At 34.1% G+C, this 19655-nt stretch overlaps 1 protein-coding gene across 1 annotated transcript in view; it reads left to right on the top strand.

Moving 5' to 3' along the window:
* The window catches only part of LOC112954168 (dystrophin-like), a 190393-nt gene extending 177146 nt beyond the window's left edge, over positions 1–13247 (top strand). The window contains exons 9-11 of the mRNA XM_026047309.1: positions 7585–7773; positions 8159–8340; positions 13079–13247. Of these exons, the coding sequence (XP_025903094.1) occupies positions 7585–7773; positions 8159–8340; positions 13079–13247 (540 nt within the window). The remainder of the gene's footprint in view (positions 1–7584; positions 7774–8158; positions 8341–13078) is intronic.
* The last annotated feature ends 6408 nt before the right edge of the window (positions 13248–19655 follow it).

Genomic DNA, 19655 nt, shown 5'->3' with positions numbered 1-19655 from the left:
ATGAGGAAGCAATGAACTCTTTTTTTTTTTTTTTTTTTCTGTATTATAGAGTAATAGATTTTTTTTTTCCAAAGCTCTTACACCTCCTTATTCTATGTCTTTTAAGTTGGGCAGGATATAGCTGTTGTTTCAGGAAAGGACTCAGATTTACCTGAGTTAAAAAGCACAGCAAAATTATAAATTTCCCTAAATTGAGCATAGATGTAGATTTTAATAGCTAAACTCGAAGCCACAACCTGAGCAACCTGAGCAGCAGAATCAGGGCTTAGCTACTGTTAAGAAAACTGAATCTAAAATGATTGCCAAGAGATGGGATTCCTCTTTTGAAAATTACCACCTTCCTCCCTCCCTCTCTTTCCCTCTCCTCTGGAAATCACATCTGGAAATCACATACACAAAACAGAGAAAACACAAAACAAAATACCATAAATTCATGGTCTTGTGTAGATGCATTAGGACAGAGTTTTGAATTTCAGAATTGGTATCCAGTGAACAGAAGGAACCTGTTCTAAAAGTGAGTCAGGGATGTGTGGTGAGGACGACTTGCTTTTAAGGATCACTGTTAGTTAGCCATTGCACATCTCTCCTCCATAGATCAGTACTGCAGATATGCATTTTTGTGAAAGGTATTAAGGAGAGAGGAATTGCAGCATTTAATGGATTAAAATAGTTTAGTGTTGCTCAGGAATATTCTTTACCTTACCACACATGCTTCTGTCTGAGCAAGGTAATCTTCCAGAGATGTTTCTGAGTTTCTGTGTGTAATGTGAGATATAAACTGAGGAAGCATTGAGCAGTTTGGTACAGATGGATTCCCTGAGAAGTATGCTTCAAAATAATAAAATATTGTGTAGGATCCTGACTAATCAGGCCTTACATGTCTTGAATCAGTCACCTTGAACTAATGTATACTTTAGCCTTTTTTCTAGTACGTCTAAAGTAGAGGGAATATATATATAAGATGATGACGTTTGGGGACTACAGGAAGAACCCTATTAATTATTGAAGAGTTCTATATAAAAATAAGATGTAAAAACTGCTCTGTGAGACAAGGATTTAGGTCTACGTTCTGAACAACAGCTGTAAAATACAATATTAAGTAGACCCATTCTTTGCAGTGAGTGAGGCTCAAGTCTATTTTAAGAAGTATTAAGTATATTAAGTAGCTATTAATAGTGTTATATTTGTGCATCTTCATAGTCTGTCATGCAACTTTTCCTCACAGTCCCTTCAGGGAAATTGAATCAAGGAGTCAGGACAATTTCCTAAATGAGTCAATGTTCTTATACTCTTATGTTCTTTCAGTATTTTACATTTGCTAACAGGTCTTTCATGTTCTCCCAGTTAATTAAGATCAAAATTATTGAATGGTCTTCTAAACGGTGATATTTACTCTTTCAAATCTCTCTTTTTTTTTTTCCCTGCATACAAATTCTGCTTATGCATGTGTGGGTACCTGCTGCCCTCTGCATTGTCATTTCATGAACTTTTAATTAAGTCCCTGAATGGACTAATGTTGACACTATTGGATGCTATTTATTCAGCGGACTTGATGGGCAAAAAAAAGTTGTGGTAGCACTAGCAGGTGCAATAGATTGTGAATCATATTACCTGCTTATGCAAAATGTTATGTTTACTTGCTGATGGGTTGCAATGGAAATTATTTTAAGATCTCCCGTCAAGACTACTGGGAGGCTGCAGCACTTGACTTTTTCTATACTTTTTAAAAATTAAGTTGTAATTCTCCTTTCAAATCCTATATCCATTCTTTTGACAGAAAAATAAGCAAGAATCTAACCAAGACAGGATTTATAAGGTCCAAGAACTGTTTACTGAATTACAGGCAGAGAGAGTATAAGCATTTTGCAATTCTTTATTTTGTAATAAAATTCACAAAGTAGAAGACGACTTTATCTGATTGCAAGGACAATATTAAAAAAAAAAATCAGCAAAGAAATTTTAAGAGATAATGAACTATTTGGAGACTTTTTTCTATCATAATTTATTTAGTAAAATTACTACAGCTGGTTGATTGCTATTTCTTCCATTCAACTCTGCAACAGGGAGTTGTTACTTCTGGTCAAAGATGATAGAGTAGTTTTTATTCTGTCCTTCCTCCTTTACTTAAAAATGTATAATGGCATTATATTGTGATTATATAATATAATTATAATGTGAATTAGGTGTTCAATAATAGAAAACAGAGCCTGGTATCAAATCAGCTAGATATCATTCTTGTTTCATGCTCAACTGCTTCAGTTAGCTGGAAGAATGTAATGCATTCTCTTTATATTGTTCTGATTGGTTTGGGTTTTCTTTTGGTTAGTTTGTTTTTGGGTTTTTGCCCTTCGTTGGCTGAGACCCAGCTTAAAAGGTTGGAATATCTACAGCAGACATCCCACTGCTTAGGTGTTGCCCACATTGACAGTGTGGGAGCAAGCCTGAGAAATAATTTTCAGGCATAGCACAAAAACACATTTCTTTTTGGAAAAGGAGGTAAAAAGGGATTGCTTTGGCAGAAAATAGCCCTCAGCAAAGGTAATAACAGGAAAACTAGGAGCATTGTGTTGGTAGCTTGAGAACTGCAAAAGTCTTACAGGGTGAATACAAGATTTGAATGAAAAACTGAAGGAAATTAGGAGTTAGTCAAGGTAATCAGGAAGGAGTGAATAAGTGTGCCTCTGTGTGTATGTGTGTGTGTGTGTGTGGTGTTGTGTTAGATCCTTGTAGGAGAGACATCAAGCTGAGCAGGGAGAGCAAATATGATACTTGGATGACTGATGTAATAAAACAAAAAATGCCATGGGGCAACATTGATTTTGGAGTAAAAGAGAGAGAGGATATAAAATAAAGAAACAGAGGAACTAGCAACAACTAAGTAGGATGGTGAAAAGAGAAGGCTGCTTAACCATCTAGAATGATGGAGCAATAAAATTGGAGATGCATTTTCATAGTGGTATAACTGTAAAGATATAGAATATGTAATGAAGTATATCTGAAAACTAATAAAGCTTGATTTTCTGTTTAACTTTTTACTCTTGGACTACATTTCTGTAGACTTATTTTTGAAATCTGCAAGCTTATTTCAAGAAAACAGCTTTTTGCCTTTATTTTTCTAATTATCAGTCTGTCTCTGGTTAGAAAAGTAATAAAATCTGCATTTTTTTCTATGTCCCCTATAGGACACTTTAAAGAAATAATTCTGCACTTTTATATTTCCTCTTCCTAAGACAAAATTCACGTGTCTCAGTCCCATTCTTCTGTTTATACATTTGAATAACTTTTCTATTTCTGGACTTCTGAAAATATTATTATTGACATAGAATGTTTGAAAGATCTCTCTGAGAAAAGCCTACTTTAAAGTAGCTATTACTCAAGTCTTTAGTACGTTTAGAAGTTACATTTTTTAAATGATAATGAACATGATTCTTAAATCATTTTCCATCTTGAATTCTTTCTCATGTGACCACATGAAACAGTATGAATAATAACATAAATTTTAGGTGAAATAAGGTGAAATAAGTATCATTAGTGGATAAAATTACATTTCCACTGTTTTATGTACAAGACTTAAGCAGCAGCTATTTTTAAAGGGAGAGGAATCAGCTGATCTGAAGTTACTCACCTAGTTGTAGCACTACTGGGAGCAGACTTGAGGTTTTTTTAAGTATGACAGAACCCTGTTGTACCTAAAAGCCTAATCCGGTTCAGTTTCTCATTCAATAGAACCCTGTTACCATTTAACATTGCTGGAAATAATTACCAGAGAGTTCTGTGAAGATTCACAGATAATAATGGAAATGTATCGTTAGGATGAAAATCTCCCCTTCCTTTATGTGAAGAATATCTTACTTGTGTGTTATTTAGAGACCAGATGATCTCACAGGCTACTGCACTAAGTGACAGCTCCTGAAAAATAATGTCCATTAAAATGTTTCTTGTTCTGGAATCAGTAAAAATATGAAGCAATGAAAAATGGTGGGGAAAGTAAGCATTTTAACAACAAGAAATCATAATTTAAATGGTGAAAATAAGGCATTCAATCACAACCAGTTGATTTAATGCATCTACATCAAATTGTATTACTGTTTGGATCAATGATTCTTAATTGCTTGAATGGAAAGTGCCTTCTTTAGAGCGGCAAATATTGTGTGTTTTTACATCATCAGTAATACTTTAAATAGCAATACGTTATATATTCAGCATAAAAAAATCAGTAAAATTAAAACACTTCAATAAGCATAGGACAAAAAAAAATATTCCTAGGAAGTTAATAAAATGAATATGCTTTGTTAAGCTTGACAGGGAAAAAGAGTGAAGTTGTTGCTGTGCAAGACTTGCTTTAATATTTATTTTTAAGCATGACTGTCTAGAAGAAACATGCCAAGTAAAAAAAGCTTGATATATTTTTATATATATATATATTTATATTTATATTTATATAAATGATGCAGCTTTTAAATTGTTAGAAAAGTTTATTTTTCCAGGTGCCTAGTCATTACAGGTGTCCAGCAGCCTCAGTTTCTATCTCTTAATAATTTTGTACTTCTCCTTAGCTCCCAGTCTCATTCCTTTCCTTAGTCATCTCACCCAATTGCTTCCAAGTTTTTCTCTTGCTTTCAGTCGATCTCAGTAGACCTCTAGACTCCCAATCACTGGGAGCCCAATTTTCCTTTGCAGCTATCAGTCAGTCTTTGTACCAGCTACACCTAATACAGTGAGCAGAAGAGTTTTCCCGCTCCCCTTTCCTGGCAGTAGTTTAAGCATTTCCTTTGCTTCTTTTTGTAAACTACTTTCAGCCGCACTGTGTGGCTCTAGATGTTTCCCTCTTGACATGCATGCAGGCTCAGCTCGGTTAAGTTGTCATAAGCTAATCGTCTCCTGCATCTCCAAACAGCAGTTGCAAGGACAGGCCAGTTCATCTAGGTGGAAGCATTGCCAGTTGAAACACCATCACCAGGAAGATCATCTACTAAAAATCGAGGCTGTCTCAAATGCAGTTTTTCTGATTTATGATAAGGCCAAATTAGGCAGATCTTTCATATGAATGGCAAAAAAACATTTCCCCGACCCAAGACCTTTTCATTCACGAAGACATCGTTTGAAATCCTTGATAAAATGAAAATGCTAGCCTAATTTAGAACATGGGTATGGTCAATATAATTCTCACAAATGTTCTATATGACATGTCTTCTTGGTTTTATTCCTAGAAATGCCTGAAAATTTCCGATTGAAGGTATCTGTTAAAAAAAAAAAGTACAGTATTAATTCTTACAGGGAACTTTTTAGCCTATACAGTAATTTGGCAATTTTAAGGAAGCATTAAAGTATGATTTTGTAATGACAGACTGGGAGCAACTGGAAAGATAGGCAGTGGCATTAGTCCCACCTGCTAAGAGACATGATTAAAGAGTGATTAATATATGTTACTATTTAAAGCTATAATCATGCAAAGGACATTTTCAAAAAGATAAAACTATTCTGGACTTAAATTACCTTTCCTAAGGAAAAAAAAAATCCTTAGGAATCCTTAGGAAGAATTCTTTTTTTCCTAAGGGAAAAAAAAATCTCATGATTATTCTCTCATTGTTACCCTTTCATATGCCTGATATACATAAAGATGAGATAAAATGAAACTTTATTAGGCCTCAGTATTTGAGAACTGTTAAATCATGATTATATCCATATATGAGTGCTTTCATTCCTTTTTTAACCTTTCCTGCTCCAAGGAAATTATCCCTTTTTCAGCTCCATCACCTCTTAGCTGATCTGAGCCTTGTTGTTGTGAGCAATGCCATAAGCTTTGAGTGAGGGCAGAAAAGTAGTTGTTGCCACACTACCCTGGATATAGGGATTACTGACACTATTCCACAGTCCTTCGCTTATACATCCTCTAAACCATTGCTTCTTTCTGCCTGCTGGAAACTTGACCTTTTTAAATGAAAACATGGTCTGCAATACCTGCCAAGAAAGTCTTTTGGTTTTCATTTAGAATATTTGTTGTTTCCTTTATTTTCCTGCACTCTTAACATTTGTTCAAGGTTTATTACAAGATATCCTTCCAGCCATAAATTAATCTGCATCATTCTGCTATTGAAGGTCATGAATTCATAATTTCTCAATACAGTTGCATGTGTTAATGTATTTATGACATGGAAAAAAAGCAGTGTGATGACTGGTCAAAAATATTAGGGAAACAGGAAAAACTTTGCTGGGTATTCCTTTCTCTCAGAAAGCATTGTTAGCATGCATTTGGTTCGGCATTTGTCATGTATGAGACAATATTCCATACAGGATTTAAAGGGGGAAAAAAAAAAAAAGATTTTCAGTTTTCAGATGGAGATTTTTCAAACAAATAACTTACAGAGATAATCAGATCTGTGCAAGCATTCAAACATTATTTCCATAATCTCACTCAGCTATTATAGCATCTGTAGTACTAGATACTACAGAAAATAATGCTGCTGCTGCAATATAATATAGTTGGGTAACTTCTTACTACCTTCTACACTACCTAAAATGAAGAGTTGGACACCATTTAGACAGTCATTTTTGCCACAGGAGTATGTGTTAAGCATTTTTTATACTACATTATTTGCTATAATGTAATGTAATGTAAGTGCTATAATATAATGTGTAGCACTGCTATAAGACAGTGCTCTGTTTAAAATTAAAAAAATTATATTGATTTATTGATTTTTCCTGTTCTGGATTTGCTTACTGAACATTGATTTTTCATGCATGAGTGACAACGAAGTTATGCCAACTTCTTTAGAATTCATTGACAAATGAGTTCTAAAAACTAGATATCATCTAAAATATAAAAATATCTTCTAAAAACTAGGTGATATTTTCTGTAACAAGGCCCCTTAAGCCCCCGTAACTTTATTGCTTATGTTGTCCCATTTTGTCCATTACTCCAGTGATCACTAAATTGTTACTGATTTCTTTTGACTTCAACATGTAAAATGTGTAAATTCTGTGTTTTGTTTGGCTGCTAAGGAATAAAAGTGTGACGTTAACCCATGTGGGAAGAGAAATGAACATTTTTTCCCCACTTTTGTGAAAAAAGAATAAGAAGAAATATAGTTTGATTTTCTGATGTGATTTCTGAGCTTTTTCAGCTCATGATATTAATGAAATAGGATTGTATGGATTGTTCAAATTTAGCAGTTTTTTTAAAGGGTTGTTTTCCTTTCTGTTAGCAATTCCATTAGCCTTTCTTGAGGTTGTGGAAAATAAATATTTCTCCCTCATTTCCAAGAGAAAATACCTGAATGTGAAATAGTAAAGTGAAAAAATATAGTATTTATTGAAAAGCAAGTAGAATAACACTGTGCAAAATAGTTGCTAACAATTGAATTCTAATGTAAAATATCTAATTTACTCTGATTTTTGTAATTTCTCTCTCCATCTTGGCAGATTTTTTTACAGCTCTTATACTGACTCCTTCCACTCATTAGTCAGATAATTATTTTTTTAATGCTGTTTTGTGATACAAGACAATGACATTCCATTTGTTCGTTTGTAGACTTGTTGGAGTAGATGCTGTTTGCATTACTCTAAATTTTTGTTTTTGATCAGTTTGTAGAAACCATTGAAACAAAGACATTTAGCACCTCACTGACGGGATCAGAAATGGACCTTGACAGCTATCAAACTGCTTTAGAAGAAGTACTCACATGGCTTCTTTCCGCTGAAGATGCATTACAAGCACAAGGAGACATATCCAATGATGTAGAAGTTGTGAAAGAACAGTTTCACACCCATGAGGTACATATACTAAACTTTCAGTAGTCTTATATCTGGTTGTATGCTATGATTCAAGTCAGAAATATAAAACAAGAAAAATATTTCTAGGTTATTTCCACTATTTATTCTTTGTTTTAAAATTTGATTTGGAGAGTTCAAAGATATTGCTAGAAACTATAAGACTATACCATAGGACTGTACTAGAGACTATAGACTGCACCATATGCAAAAAGTCAAAATGTTTATTTCTGTTTGTGTTACAAAGTTTGTAGCAGGGAGCAGAAAAATAAAAAGGAAAATTTGAAAATCAGCTTTGGAAAAAAAGGTGAAATTGAATATTTCTCTGATGTCTTTTTTATTCTTCACAAGAATTGAACTTAAAAGAGAGTTTTCATCTTGTTGTCAGGGTTTTATGATGGAATTAACAGCCCACCAAGGACGTGTTGGCCATGTTTTGCAAGTTGGAAGTCAACTTCTGACACTTGGGAAGCTTTCAGATGATGAAGAAAATGAAATCCAAGAGCAAATGAATCTACTTAATTCTCGATGGGAAAGTCTCAGGGTAGCCAGTATGGAAAAACAAAGCAAGTAAGTAATATTTTATCAAAAGTATTATATTTGTGGTTTGATTGGAAAAGTCCTGAGTTTTACTAACAGTTTTGATTTTATTTCACTTCATTCTGGGTTAGACTCAATCTCAGATCTTTCTTATCCTAAAATGTAGTATGTATTGACCTCTAGATTTGCAGATTGTTTGGAGATGAGCACTGTCAACAGCTTGGACAATAATATCATTTTTACCAGAATTTATATAACCTACCTCACTTTTTCTCATTATTTCAGCAAGTATCACACAATATTGTGTGATATAACTACTATTATAATAGAGGCAATCTTACTGAAATACAAAGGGAAACAAATCTTTAAAACCTGCAAAATGTGATCCAAATATGATCCAATAAAAATCCAGTAAGGGAGTTTAGCTTACCAGAAAATATTGCCATATGGGTTTGTCTGGCAGCAAATTACACCATTCAAAAGAAGTTCTATAGGTATTCAGTATTCTCATAGGAAATACGTAATAACTACACATTTTAAAGCATTTGGTATGATGGTGTCTGTTTTCAGTAGTTAAAATTCTGAAACTAATCCTAATTTTACTTGTGAGAAATTGCCATTTAGAGGGAATGGTCCATTGATTATCTGTATAGTCCATCGTCTTTGCTGATATATAGTCATTTACTGTATGTAGGAGTTACTTAATGTGCAATACAGAATAGACTACTTGAACATAAATCTTTAGATTATTCCTGTAATTTAAAATTAAAATAAACTACAATAAGAGTAATACAATAATGCATATTCCCTGTTACAGAAGAATTAGCAATAAATGCTATTGCGTATTTTCAAGTCTTGAAGCTAGACATCATTAAAGTCTAACCACTAAGATCTTAATTTTTCTCTCAGAAACACATATTGCACTAGTCCTAAGTGAGCAGCTCTTGTTGGCGCCTTCATTATAGCTGGAGAAAGTCCTTTTGCAAGCGTGATTTCAAGAAATAGCTGAATTTCTTTGGTGGTCAGGCCATTGTCCTGACAGGAAGAGAATAAGAGAAGAAACGGACAAGCTTTAAGGGAGGAGCACAATATGCTGAACCAATACTTCTTCATTTCCTGTCACCATTGCTGGAGTCTGAGTATTGGGCTGTTTGGGCCATTGCTCTGAACTAACAGGACATGCCCTTTATTACAAACTTGTCTATAAGACTCTTAGAACCTCCACCTGTTTTCAACTAAGGGGACTTCTTGAGATGGAAATAGCTTTGTGTGTTTGGTAGCCTGCCATTGGTTTTTCTCCTAGCTATTAATTCAGTTTCTCCTTGAGCTGAAACATTGTTTTCAGTGTTTTTGGTGTTGCTGTTTTTCCTTCAAGGCTCTTCCCCTCCCTTCCTGTCCTGTCCCTCTAGTCACTATATTGGAAGTGATGATCGGCTGTATATTCCTCAGTTTCTCTATGTGTATATATAATATATATGTGTAAGTTTGTCATCTCTTTTCCAGACTCAAAATTATAAGCCTGATTAATTATTCCTCATGTGGAGGTTTTTCTATGTCTTTGATTATCCGTATTCCTTTTTTTCTGATCTATTTTTCCAGTTCCACCTTGAAAGAGGACTAAAAACACACCTAGTATTAAAGAGCAAACCAGGACATTATTTAATCACATAATAATGCCATCTTTTTGTTATATGTATTCCAAAATGTTTGATTTACTTTTCTGATTACCACTGGATGCTATATTGAGATGTTGTTTTTGTACTTCTATCTGTTATAATCTTACATGCCTTTGGAAGTCTCTAATTCTTCATTGTTAATGGACTTCTGATGTCTCTGAAAGCAACTTCCTCCAGCTGTGCCCTTTTATTTGAGAAGAAAAATCCATGATACTTTGCTGTAGGCAGTTTTTATTCACTATATTTTCATTTAATTCAACACATGCAAGGAGTAGTCTTATCTTTGAGTTGTACAATGTCTACTAAAATGTCTTTTTAGATTGTTGAATTTGTCTCCTAGGTGCAGCTACAGGTCATTACCCAGGAACTCTAATATCTTCTGATACTAGAATATTTGTGTAATATTAAACCAGAGAGAGACCTAAAATAAAACGTGATAGTACGCAAGAATTTAAGTGTTATTAATTCCATGAAACTCTGATTAGGGCAAAATAAAATTTTGCAGGGATGATATACTTGACGATGGCAAGTTTTAATCTATTGTGTCAAAAACAGAGTGCTAAATACCCCCTGAAGGATTATGAACTTGACTGTGAGCTTTCATATCATTACATAATGTATTTCTGAGTTAGTGTACTCTGTTTAAATTCTAAGGGACATGTCTTTAGCTTCAGTTTTATGTGTAATCTTTCAAGCATGTTACTGGCAACAGTGATGTCTCTGTCCAGACACAGAGATGGAATTCGTGAAGATGGGAACATCAACTATTAGTGGCAAGAGGATATTCAAGTAAAGCAGCCTATGCTGTAGCACAGGGAAAACAAAAGCAAGTGATCAAAAATAGAGTAGAAAGAGTTATTGATAAAGGATACTAAAAAAGTAGACTCAAGAGTTGAAGTGGTTTAGTGGTGTTTGGGGAACACCATCACAAGGAGGTTGAGACACTCCGATGCCATATTTAAAAGCAGCGCAAATGGGATTTACGTTGTAATTACTATGTACTGAAAATACAGAGAAAATACAGAGCAGGGTTTTTCATTTCTTTCCCCTCCTCTGCCTCTAAATAGAATTCTTTGTAGGAAAGCAGCTCAGAGTGATAAATGAACCACTGGAGAGGAAAACCTAATACAATTTGCCCCTTTATGGAGGATTCCGCAACTATTAAAACACATTAAATTCACTGAAATAGTATTTTGTATTTGAAACACGAGGGCCATACCATAAACAGAGATTACAATAATCTCCTGAGGTAAATAAATGGGTACTAAAACCTCTATCAAATGTTTATCGGAGTAATTTGAAAACCAGAAAGTACCTGAAAAATTGAAGAAAAGAGAAACATTCTTCTACTTAAGAATCAACTGTGATTATTTCATTTTTTAAGTTTATGCTCCTAAGAATAATATCAGTGTTCTTTATAGTAAGTATTCAATCATATCTTGTTTTTTTAAAACAAATTATCTTTATTTTCTGGATTTTCTAGATTTCTATAGCAAAGATTTTCCATAGCACTTAGGATATTATTTCATTTATCACTAAAAAATAATCTGTAGTTTTTTAATGGAATCTCCATTAATGGAATGGAGAAATTTTTTGATGGAAGTAAAAATGGCATCTAATATGCATTGACTCCACTGATAACATTTTAAGTTATTTATTTCTTTTCATATATATTTTTTGAAGTACGCTGACTTTAGTGTATTTGATAGAAGGGAGCATTTAAAAACTATGATTTCTCCAGCCATTTTTTCCACTGCTGTTTTTTGCAAACCTGTCATTACAGTGATAACAGCATATTGAGTAAAGATGAGAATGAGTAGAGAAGAAATACTGTGAATAATATTTGGTATAGGTAGAGACTATCAGCCTTGAGTGAGTCACAGTAGACAAGAAGCCAGTTAAGAAACATATGAAATTAATTAAAAGGAGAGTGGGTTAGAGCCTTACAGGACAGTTTTCTTCAGTGTGAAAGTTCCATTTACATTTTCAAATATCCAAGCTGAGCTCAGAAAGTAGTTAATGGTAACTTTTTGCTTTAAGAGTAAGTCATATAATGTAAAACATATAATAATATTTCAAATGTAGTTCATATAATATATCAAACAATGGTTTCATGAAGTTTGACATGTGTGAGAAAAAAAAATGAACTTGCTTCTTAAATATAAGTAGAGTTATGAACTGGATGTCAGATGAGAGAAGGGCAATACAAGTATTTTAATTCCACTGCTTAATTCTATTGCATTATTATTATTATATGATTTCAGTAGATAATTTGACTAGATTAGAAAGAAACAAAAGATAAAAATTATAGAATTTCTGAAGATGGTAAGTATGATACGTCAAGGATTTGTAATAGATTTCTTGACAGATTGTTTTCAGTCAGTCAAAATACTTTTAGTTGAAGTTGATATACTTCCTAATTTTGAACAGTATTATGCACTGAATAACTGAAAATGCAATAATATTTCTTGTACCTTTATAATTTGGGAAAAGATCTTAAGTAGAGCTATCTGAGTTTTTTTTTTTTTTTTCTCTAAGTACTTGTATTAGGGAGTATAGCTATTGAGAAATCAGAAAATATAGTTATTGAGAAAGAAGAGAGTATAATTTTTTGAGCAGTTCTAATAGAAAGGCAACCAAAATTTGATAACATATAGTTCACACACAGAACTTGCACCTTTAATGGAAAAAAAAAAAAATCAATGACTAATTCAAAACAGCTTCAACCAAGTTTCAGTTACCTGTTTGGTAAGAGAATGTATTGTCCTGTCTTGAGTTGTAGCCTCATGAACATCCTTTTAACAACTGAAATGTCACAAGTGTTGTTTTTTCTATCATCTCAGCAGAAATGATGGATTTCAGTAGTGAAAGCAAAGTCTCTGCTGAATAGATTTCCTTTATAAGTATTGAGATTGCGAGAAAAAACAATTTGAGTAAACCTTTTGCAAAACTATTGCACAGTCTCTGTGTCTTCCTTCAAAATCAATTTGAAAGTTTGATGAGGATAATTGTGAGTATGCAGGGCGGACACTTTTGCCTATTGCTCTATTGCTTTCTTTTATGTATAAATTTCTTTTTTTTTTTTTTTACAGTTTACATAAAATTCTAATGGATCTTCAAAATCAGCAGCTAGCCCAGTTGGGTGACTGGCTGACAAAAACAGAGCAAAGGACAAAGACGATTGATTCAGAGCCCTTAGGTCCCGATCTAGAGGACCTGAAGCATCAAATAGAAGAACATAAGGTATGTTACAGAATTTAGATACTCTAAATTCATATTTAGGCACTGTATTGCTGAAATCAAGTGCAATTTCTGAAAACAAAACAAAAACAGTGAAATTCTGACATTTTAAAAGGTCTACTCTTGACACTGGAACACGGCACAGTGATGTGAAAATTTGTTTTACCATTCATTGCTTTGTACATTAAAAAGGTTTTGTACAGTGATTGTGTTGCTGTAGAAGGCTTTTTTTCCTTGTGTAAAAAATTAATATTATTGAGCTGCCTAATATTGTTTGGACTTCTAGGACTCCAAAGTGTAACCCTATAGTGCTGCCACATAGTCAGAGTGAAGTTGTTTACTTTTTAGAAGATATATTTCAGTACTGTCTTTAGTCAATGAAAAATAACAAACCAAACAGTAGTATAGAAGACATTTTGACTATATTTTCCTCTTCCAAGAAAGAAAAACTTATTTCATTTACTGGATTAAATTGTCTGTTTTCATGTTAATTCATTTTTGAAAATAAGCCTTGTTCCCTAAATGCATGTACATATGCATATTTATTTGTCTTTGTGTGGCATTTGATCTATGTAATATGTAAACTTGTTTATTCATCCATGACAAACATGATTATGATAGGAAGACATAGGCAAATATAAAAAGCACGGAAAATTTGTGAGGTTGTGGAGGTCTACAGTCATAATCTATTGAAGTTTCTACATCAGTGGTTCTGTACTGTCTGACAGATTTTTGCCATTTGATGCTTCACAGCCTGTGTCAGTCTTGGCCAAGGTTCTAGAGGGCAGATCTGCCCTGAAAATCATTTAAAACTGAAACAAGCTTTTGCAATCCTGTCAAAAGAGAGGTCACAAACCGCAAGAGACTGCGTGATCCACTTCTAATTTAAAGGTGATTTTTCTGCCTTCGCAGTAAGGCTGCTGAAGGAGAACAGAAATTCTAGGCCTGATGCTAGAATGGCCTGATGGTTCCATGAGGGCCAACAAGCTTGCAAATATTTCAAATAAAGAGTGAAAAGTTCAGAGAGTTTTACTACATATTTTATGTCACAAAGCTACTTACCATAAAGGCAAAAATTCTGCAATGTTAGTAACAGTTTTCTTTTATTAAATGTTTCATATCTAGTTCATTTGAACTAAATAAGTATCAAAATAAGTGTGTGTGTGGAGGAAATAACACTCTAAGCCTTTCTTAAAATATCACATGACTCTGAACAACTCAGTGTTAATTATGAAAAAGTTGTTGGGAGAAACCATGACTTAAAAGATAGGAAGCCAGGCATTATTACAAATTAAATAGATTTTAGCAAAAATAGAAATTTTGTGTGCTTTTAATACAACTGATAGATTATTTGTTTATTATTCTACATTTTATTAATTTAATTTATTTTACAATTTGTAGTTATAGTTTTCAGCAACTTTAAACTGTCTCAAAGTGACTAAGCTGTTTAAGTAATTGTACTTTGTCAGGATAGCTATGTCTTTTTTTTTTTTATTACACCACTGGAAATTTTGTTTGTGAGGATTTTGCAGTACTTTAAACAAATTGGGGAGGTAAGATAGGAAACTTACTCCCTGTTCAAATAACATTTTCTTTGGTTACTTGGATACCTTAAGCATGTATTTGTATACACTTTCAAGTAGATTGTCTCCAAGTCATGCAGTTTGCATGCCGGTTGCCAAAAGAGAAATCCTGGTTCAGCTGTGATATAAGCACTGCTAGGCAAAACAGGAATTGCTGTTCTTTGAAGAATGCCTCTGTGATGTCCTTTATTAAAAAAAAAAAAAAAAAAAAAAAAAAAAAAAAAAGTTGATTTTGAATACTTGGGATATTGATCAGAATGATCATAGCAGTGGCCAAAACATTACCAGATGAAAAAATGGAATAGTCCTTCCTGAGAAAGGTCATACACCAGTAGGAATTCAGGACTTCTTTATTATAGATTTCCGTATTTCCTTTGAAGCTCAACTACTAATTGTATTTTGTGTACTACATATTGTTACATTTCCTCTTTAAATAACGTCTTCTCTCATGCTGAGAATAGACCATTCTGTGGTGAGTTCTTGCATCTTTGTGCTATGGTTGGTGCCTCTCATAAGGCTTTACAATCAAAATATTGTCTCTTAATCCACAGAGACCCTAAAATTGGAAAAATTATCAGTTTATATTTCAGAATGTTTGGCTGATTTGTTCCTAAATGTAGGAAACTCCCATTCTATTTTAGCTATGTAATTAACAGTATCTTTAAGCTCTTCTAATTAAGTACCTCAAAGGCATACATTTGTTAATTTTGGTGCCAGTGGCATATTTTGAGCTTCTGGGCCCCATACGGATTTTCATATATTTGAACATTAGTTGCATGTGGCAGTACATTCACAAAATATATCATTAATGGTCTGGGTTTTTTGTGTTTTTTTTTTTTTTTCTCCCTTCCCCTTCTCCAGTCTGTAACATTAAATTCCAATATTTTTTAATATGTCTGCAGTAAGCTCTAGTGTCCTTGTTGCAGAGCATATACACAGGTGTTTATAAGCATGTGTGTGTCTCTAAGTTTCTCACTTTGAGCCCTTTATGTCACTACAAGGAATGGATGGGTTCTTATGGAAATAAAAATTTGTCAAGAAAGATGCTGCTAGGTAACCTTGTGTTAACATTCACATTGAAATGAATGTTCTGGCTGTTAGCAAGCACTCTGGCCATTTTCTGGTTTGCAGTTAGAGGACTTGTAGGGTTGGCTGCTACTGTTATTGCTGTCCCCATCGCTTAACATCTACCCATATTTTAAGTCTCTGAAACATTGCACTCTCAACAGGCTCAGGAGAGCTTGTTAGAAACTTGCATTTAAATGATTTGATGTGAGCATGCTCTAGTCTTAAGGCTGTCCTTAGTAAATTCCTGTTTCAGCAAGCTCCTGTACACAAATGATTCTCTCCAGTGAGTTTCATGGTAGAAGTAGACTCTCAGCACTGAGTTTAAAGAATAGTCATATTAGCTCAGGGAGAATTGTATCTGTCTGAGGATCAGAAAACTGCTAAATTTTCAGATTTTGTGAGCTAGTTGGCTTTTCAAATGTTTTATACTGTATGCAAGACACAGACATCCAAAACACCCTCTACTCCTGCGCTTGTAGAGGACTGCACTTATCCCCTTATTTTGCTCCAGGACGCCTGTGGATAGATGAACACTGATCAGGAAACAGGTCACCTTCTCCTTAGCTGTAGATTTATGAAGCAATCCACTTACTGTCATGAGGCTGAAATAAGGTATTTGACCTAGAGACAAGAAAATTGTGGTATGCCATCTGGTTTAGGAGCCCTCTGCGCTCTCTTCCTTGATCAATTGTTGGGTCGTAAAAAGCTGCGAAATCTGAGTTCTGGGGACTGTTCTCATGGCCTGGCACATGACGTTGCAGTCATAATCCTCTGGAGCAAGCCACAATGTCATGTGTGAACATCTGGACAAGGAGGACTTTTGTGAACACATTGATGCAAAGGTTCTGCGCACAACAGAATTAAGACTCTGAAATGTGTTAGAGTATGGGATTTAGAACTAAGAAATATACTAGAGTCAGCAAGTTTCTTTTCTGAGGCCCACAATCCACAGTCCATAGTTGTGTGTGTGACTTTGGAGCAGGCAACAGGTCCATTTCAAGAGGGTTTTTGAAGAAACAAAACAACACAGTAAATTTTCACAGAGAGGCAGATAAATATTAGGAGTTTAAAATGGGGGAAAATTGGAGTGTCACAGGAATTCCATAGTTAGGAACTATTTAAGTATCACTTTGGGCAGGTTTGAGACACGTGATTTCCCTTCCTGGAGCTAGTTGTTTCTCAACCAGAGTTTTTCTCCAGAGGCTTGTTGCATCTCACCCTAACTTAAAGAGGGGGAAAGACATTCTTTTTTAGGCATGCAGAAATCTTAAAATCCCTCTCTGTCTCGTTTCTGCAATAAATGCTGCAATTTTTTCTTGACCTTGAGTCAGGTATCCTGAGCAGATTTATCCTATGTTACTGATGTGGTAGGCATGCCAGCCAGAAGAGAATATGTGACTGTTTAATGAAAGAGTATGTAATTTTTCACATTTTTGTTGATCATTGCAATATTCAGGTATTTTATTATGGTAATATGAAGAATAAAATCTAAACTAGTTCTGTTTAAAAAGAGTCAGCTATAGTATGCATGCTATCCTGGTATCTGTAAGCCATCACCTGCATTAACTTCAGAAACCAAATTTTGTCAACCCAAATTTCAATTTGAAATTTTCTATGACAAATTTGGATTTGTGAGGGAGTAATAGTAAGTAATTTTCTTGAAAGTCATGCCAGTTTCTGAAATACCCTCATCTTAACCATATATATGTGCATGCAACAAAATATAATTGCAACACTTATTATTTACAACAGAATTTATAGCGCTCTCACAAGTGTTCATTTTTTCCTGTTGATCAGCCAGGGAGGCTTCAAATGCGCAGTGTTTTTTTGTGGTTTGCAACACATTTTCTGATACATGTCTGTTTTAATTGCAGGCATTTCAAGAGGATTTGGAACAGGAGCAAGTCAAGGTGAATTCCCTTACCCACATGGTAGTGGTGGTGGATGAAAACAGTGGAGACAAAGCTACTGCTGCCCTGGAAGAACAGCTTCAGGTAAAAATTGAACTTCACTCTCAGAGAATAAGCAATCCATGGCAGTAAGTGTAGGTGTGTTCCTGAGCAAAGGAGATACTTCACAGTGCTTTTCTTAGTTTGACAAATCAACAACTGGTCCAGACTGATCCAGTATTATTATTTCCTTTTGATTCCTTCACTTCTGTTCCTAAAAATTCTCAAAAGGAGGCTGAGAATAAATCGAATAAATCATATTTGAAAATCTTGCCACTTTCACTCCTCGGTCAATTTTGTTTACAGTCATTTTGCAGCAGCTTTATTCTGCCTTTTTCTTCTTTTGGTCCACAACTCTTATTTGTTTCATAGAGTTTTGAGAAATAAATTGTACCCAGTCCATATTTAACAATGTTCATCACAGTTTGCAGAATATCAGCTATCCAGTTAGGAGCCATATATGACTGATTACATGAAATTGCTATTTTGCAAGAATGGCAGGTCACTTAGCTTTCTTCCAAACTATTGCTGATGGCTGAATTCTGCCCCCTCAGTGTCATGCGCCTGTGGTTTCAAGAAGATAATGTCAATAACAGTCCTCTGGATTTGGCCAGTCTTAGTCACTCTGATCTGTCAAGGAAAATTCTATCTATCTTGTTTTCTTCTAGTATTGACCAATATATAAAATATAAAATATTATCTCTAAACAAATGTCTCTTCCAGAAATCTCATTTTACTTGCCCTATTTGAAATGGTCTTACTACTTCTAGATGGAACTGGACCCAGTTCCAACTAATGCTAAGGCTCTTCCTGATGATTTTCAAGTAGTAGATTTAACTTTCTTTATGTATAGCTAAGATCTTAAGACTGCATCTCCAGTTTGATGAACCCAGCAGTCATAGGCATCCAGTCATAGGATCTGGATCAGATCCAGATCAAGGATCTGATCAAACTGTGGCATTAGAGGAAAAGAGGAAATCCATTACTGACTTTTCTTTCAAAATATAGTGAGGAGACTGATTTGAAACACACGTAACCATGGAGCTGGAAAATTGGTCCTACTGTTCTGACTGTGTTTGAATGCCTAATATGCCTAATATTTAGAGACATAAACCATTAAAAAAACTACGTATGGGAATTTTGGCAGAGGGTAAGCCTTTTGCATCTAGGCTAAACTAAGCAACTTATAAACTTATGTTGTTGTGCAAAATATCAATAATTTCCATTTAAAAAATGAGCAACCTTTTTACAAACATGTCACGTAAAACCTATTTATCTTTGTTAAATTGTTGAATAAGAGAAAAAGTAGTATCTTATTACTGCAGGAAGGCATGAGACAGTTTAAGGCATAATAAAAACCTTTATATTGGTAGGAGAAAATTTATATAGCTATATGTAAAGGAAATACGTTTTCATAATTGGAAATTAAAAGCTATAATATGGTCAATTTGGCATATATAATTTGCAACATTTTCCTTGAAACAAATACAGGAATGCTGATTATTGCAGCTGAAGTAGTTTGAAGAGAAAGATAGTTGTATTCTGACATTCTGGATAAAAATTAGTGCTCATTTTCCCCTTTTCTGTTGTTACTTTCCTTCTTTAAATATTGCATAAAATTTCTTTTTTTTCTGATTTTTTAATCTACATCTGTAGTTCTGGAGGAGGATCTGAATTTATATTGTGCTAAATAAAACTAGCATGAAATCTATGATCTTATAATCAATATTTTAATTGCCCAGTTTGTGAATCTTGGCCTTCAAAAAAACTTCTTAAAGAATATTTCAGTTCTTACTAAAACTGTACTCACCCAGTGTCCCATTTCTGAT

The sequence above is a fragment of the Nothoprocta perdicaria genome, unplaced genomic scaffold (genome assembly GCF_003342845.1).
Source record: "Nothoprocta perdicaria isolate Ctin4 unplaced genomic scaffold, notPer1 scaffold_49, whole genome shotgun sequence".
NCBI lineage: Eukaryota > Metazoa > Chordata > Aves > Tinamiformes > Tinamidae > Nothoprocta > Nothoprocta perdicaria.
Note: the sequence above shows the minus strand (reverse complement) of the source record. Positions and strands in the feature narration are given on the sequence as shown.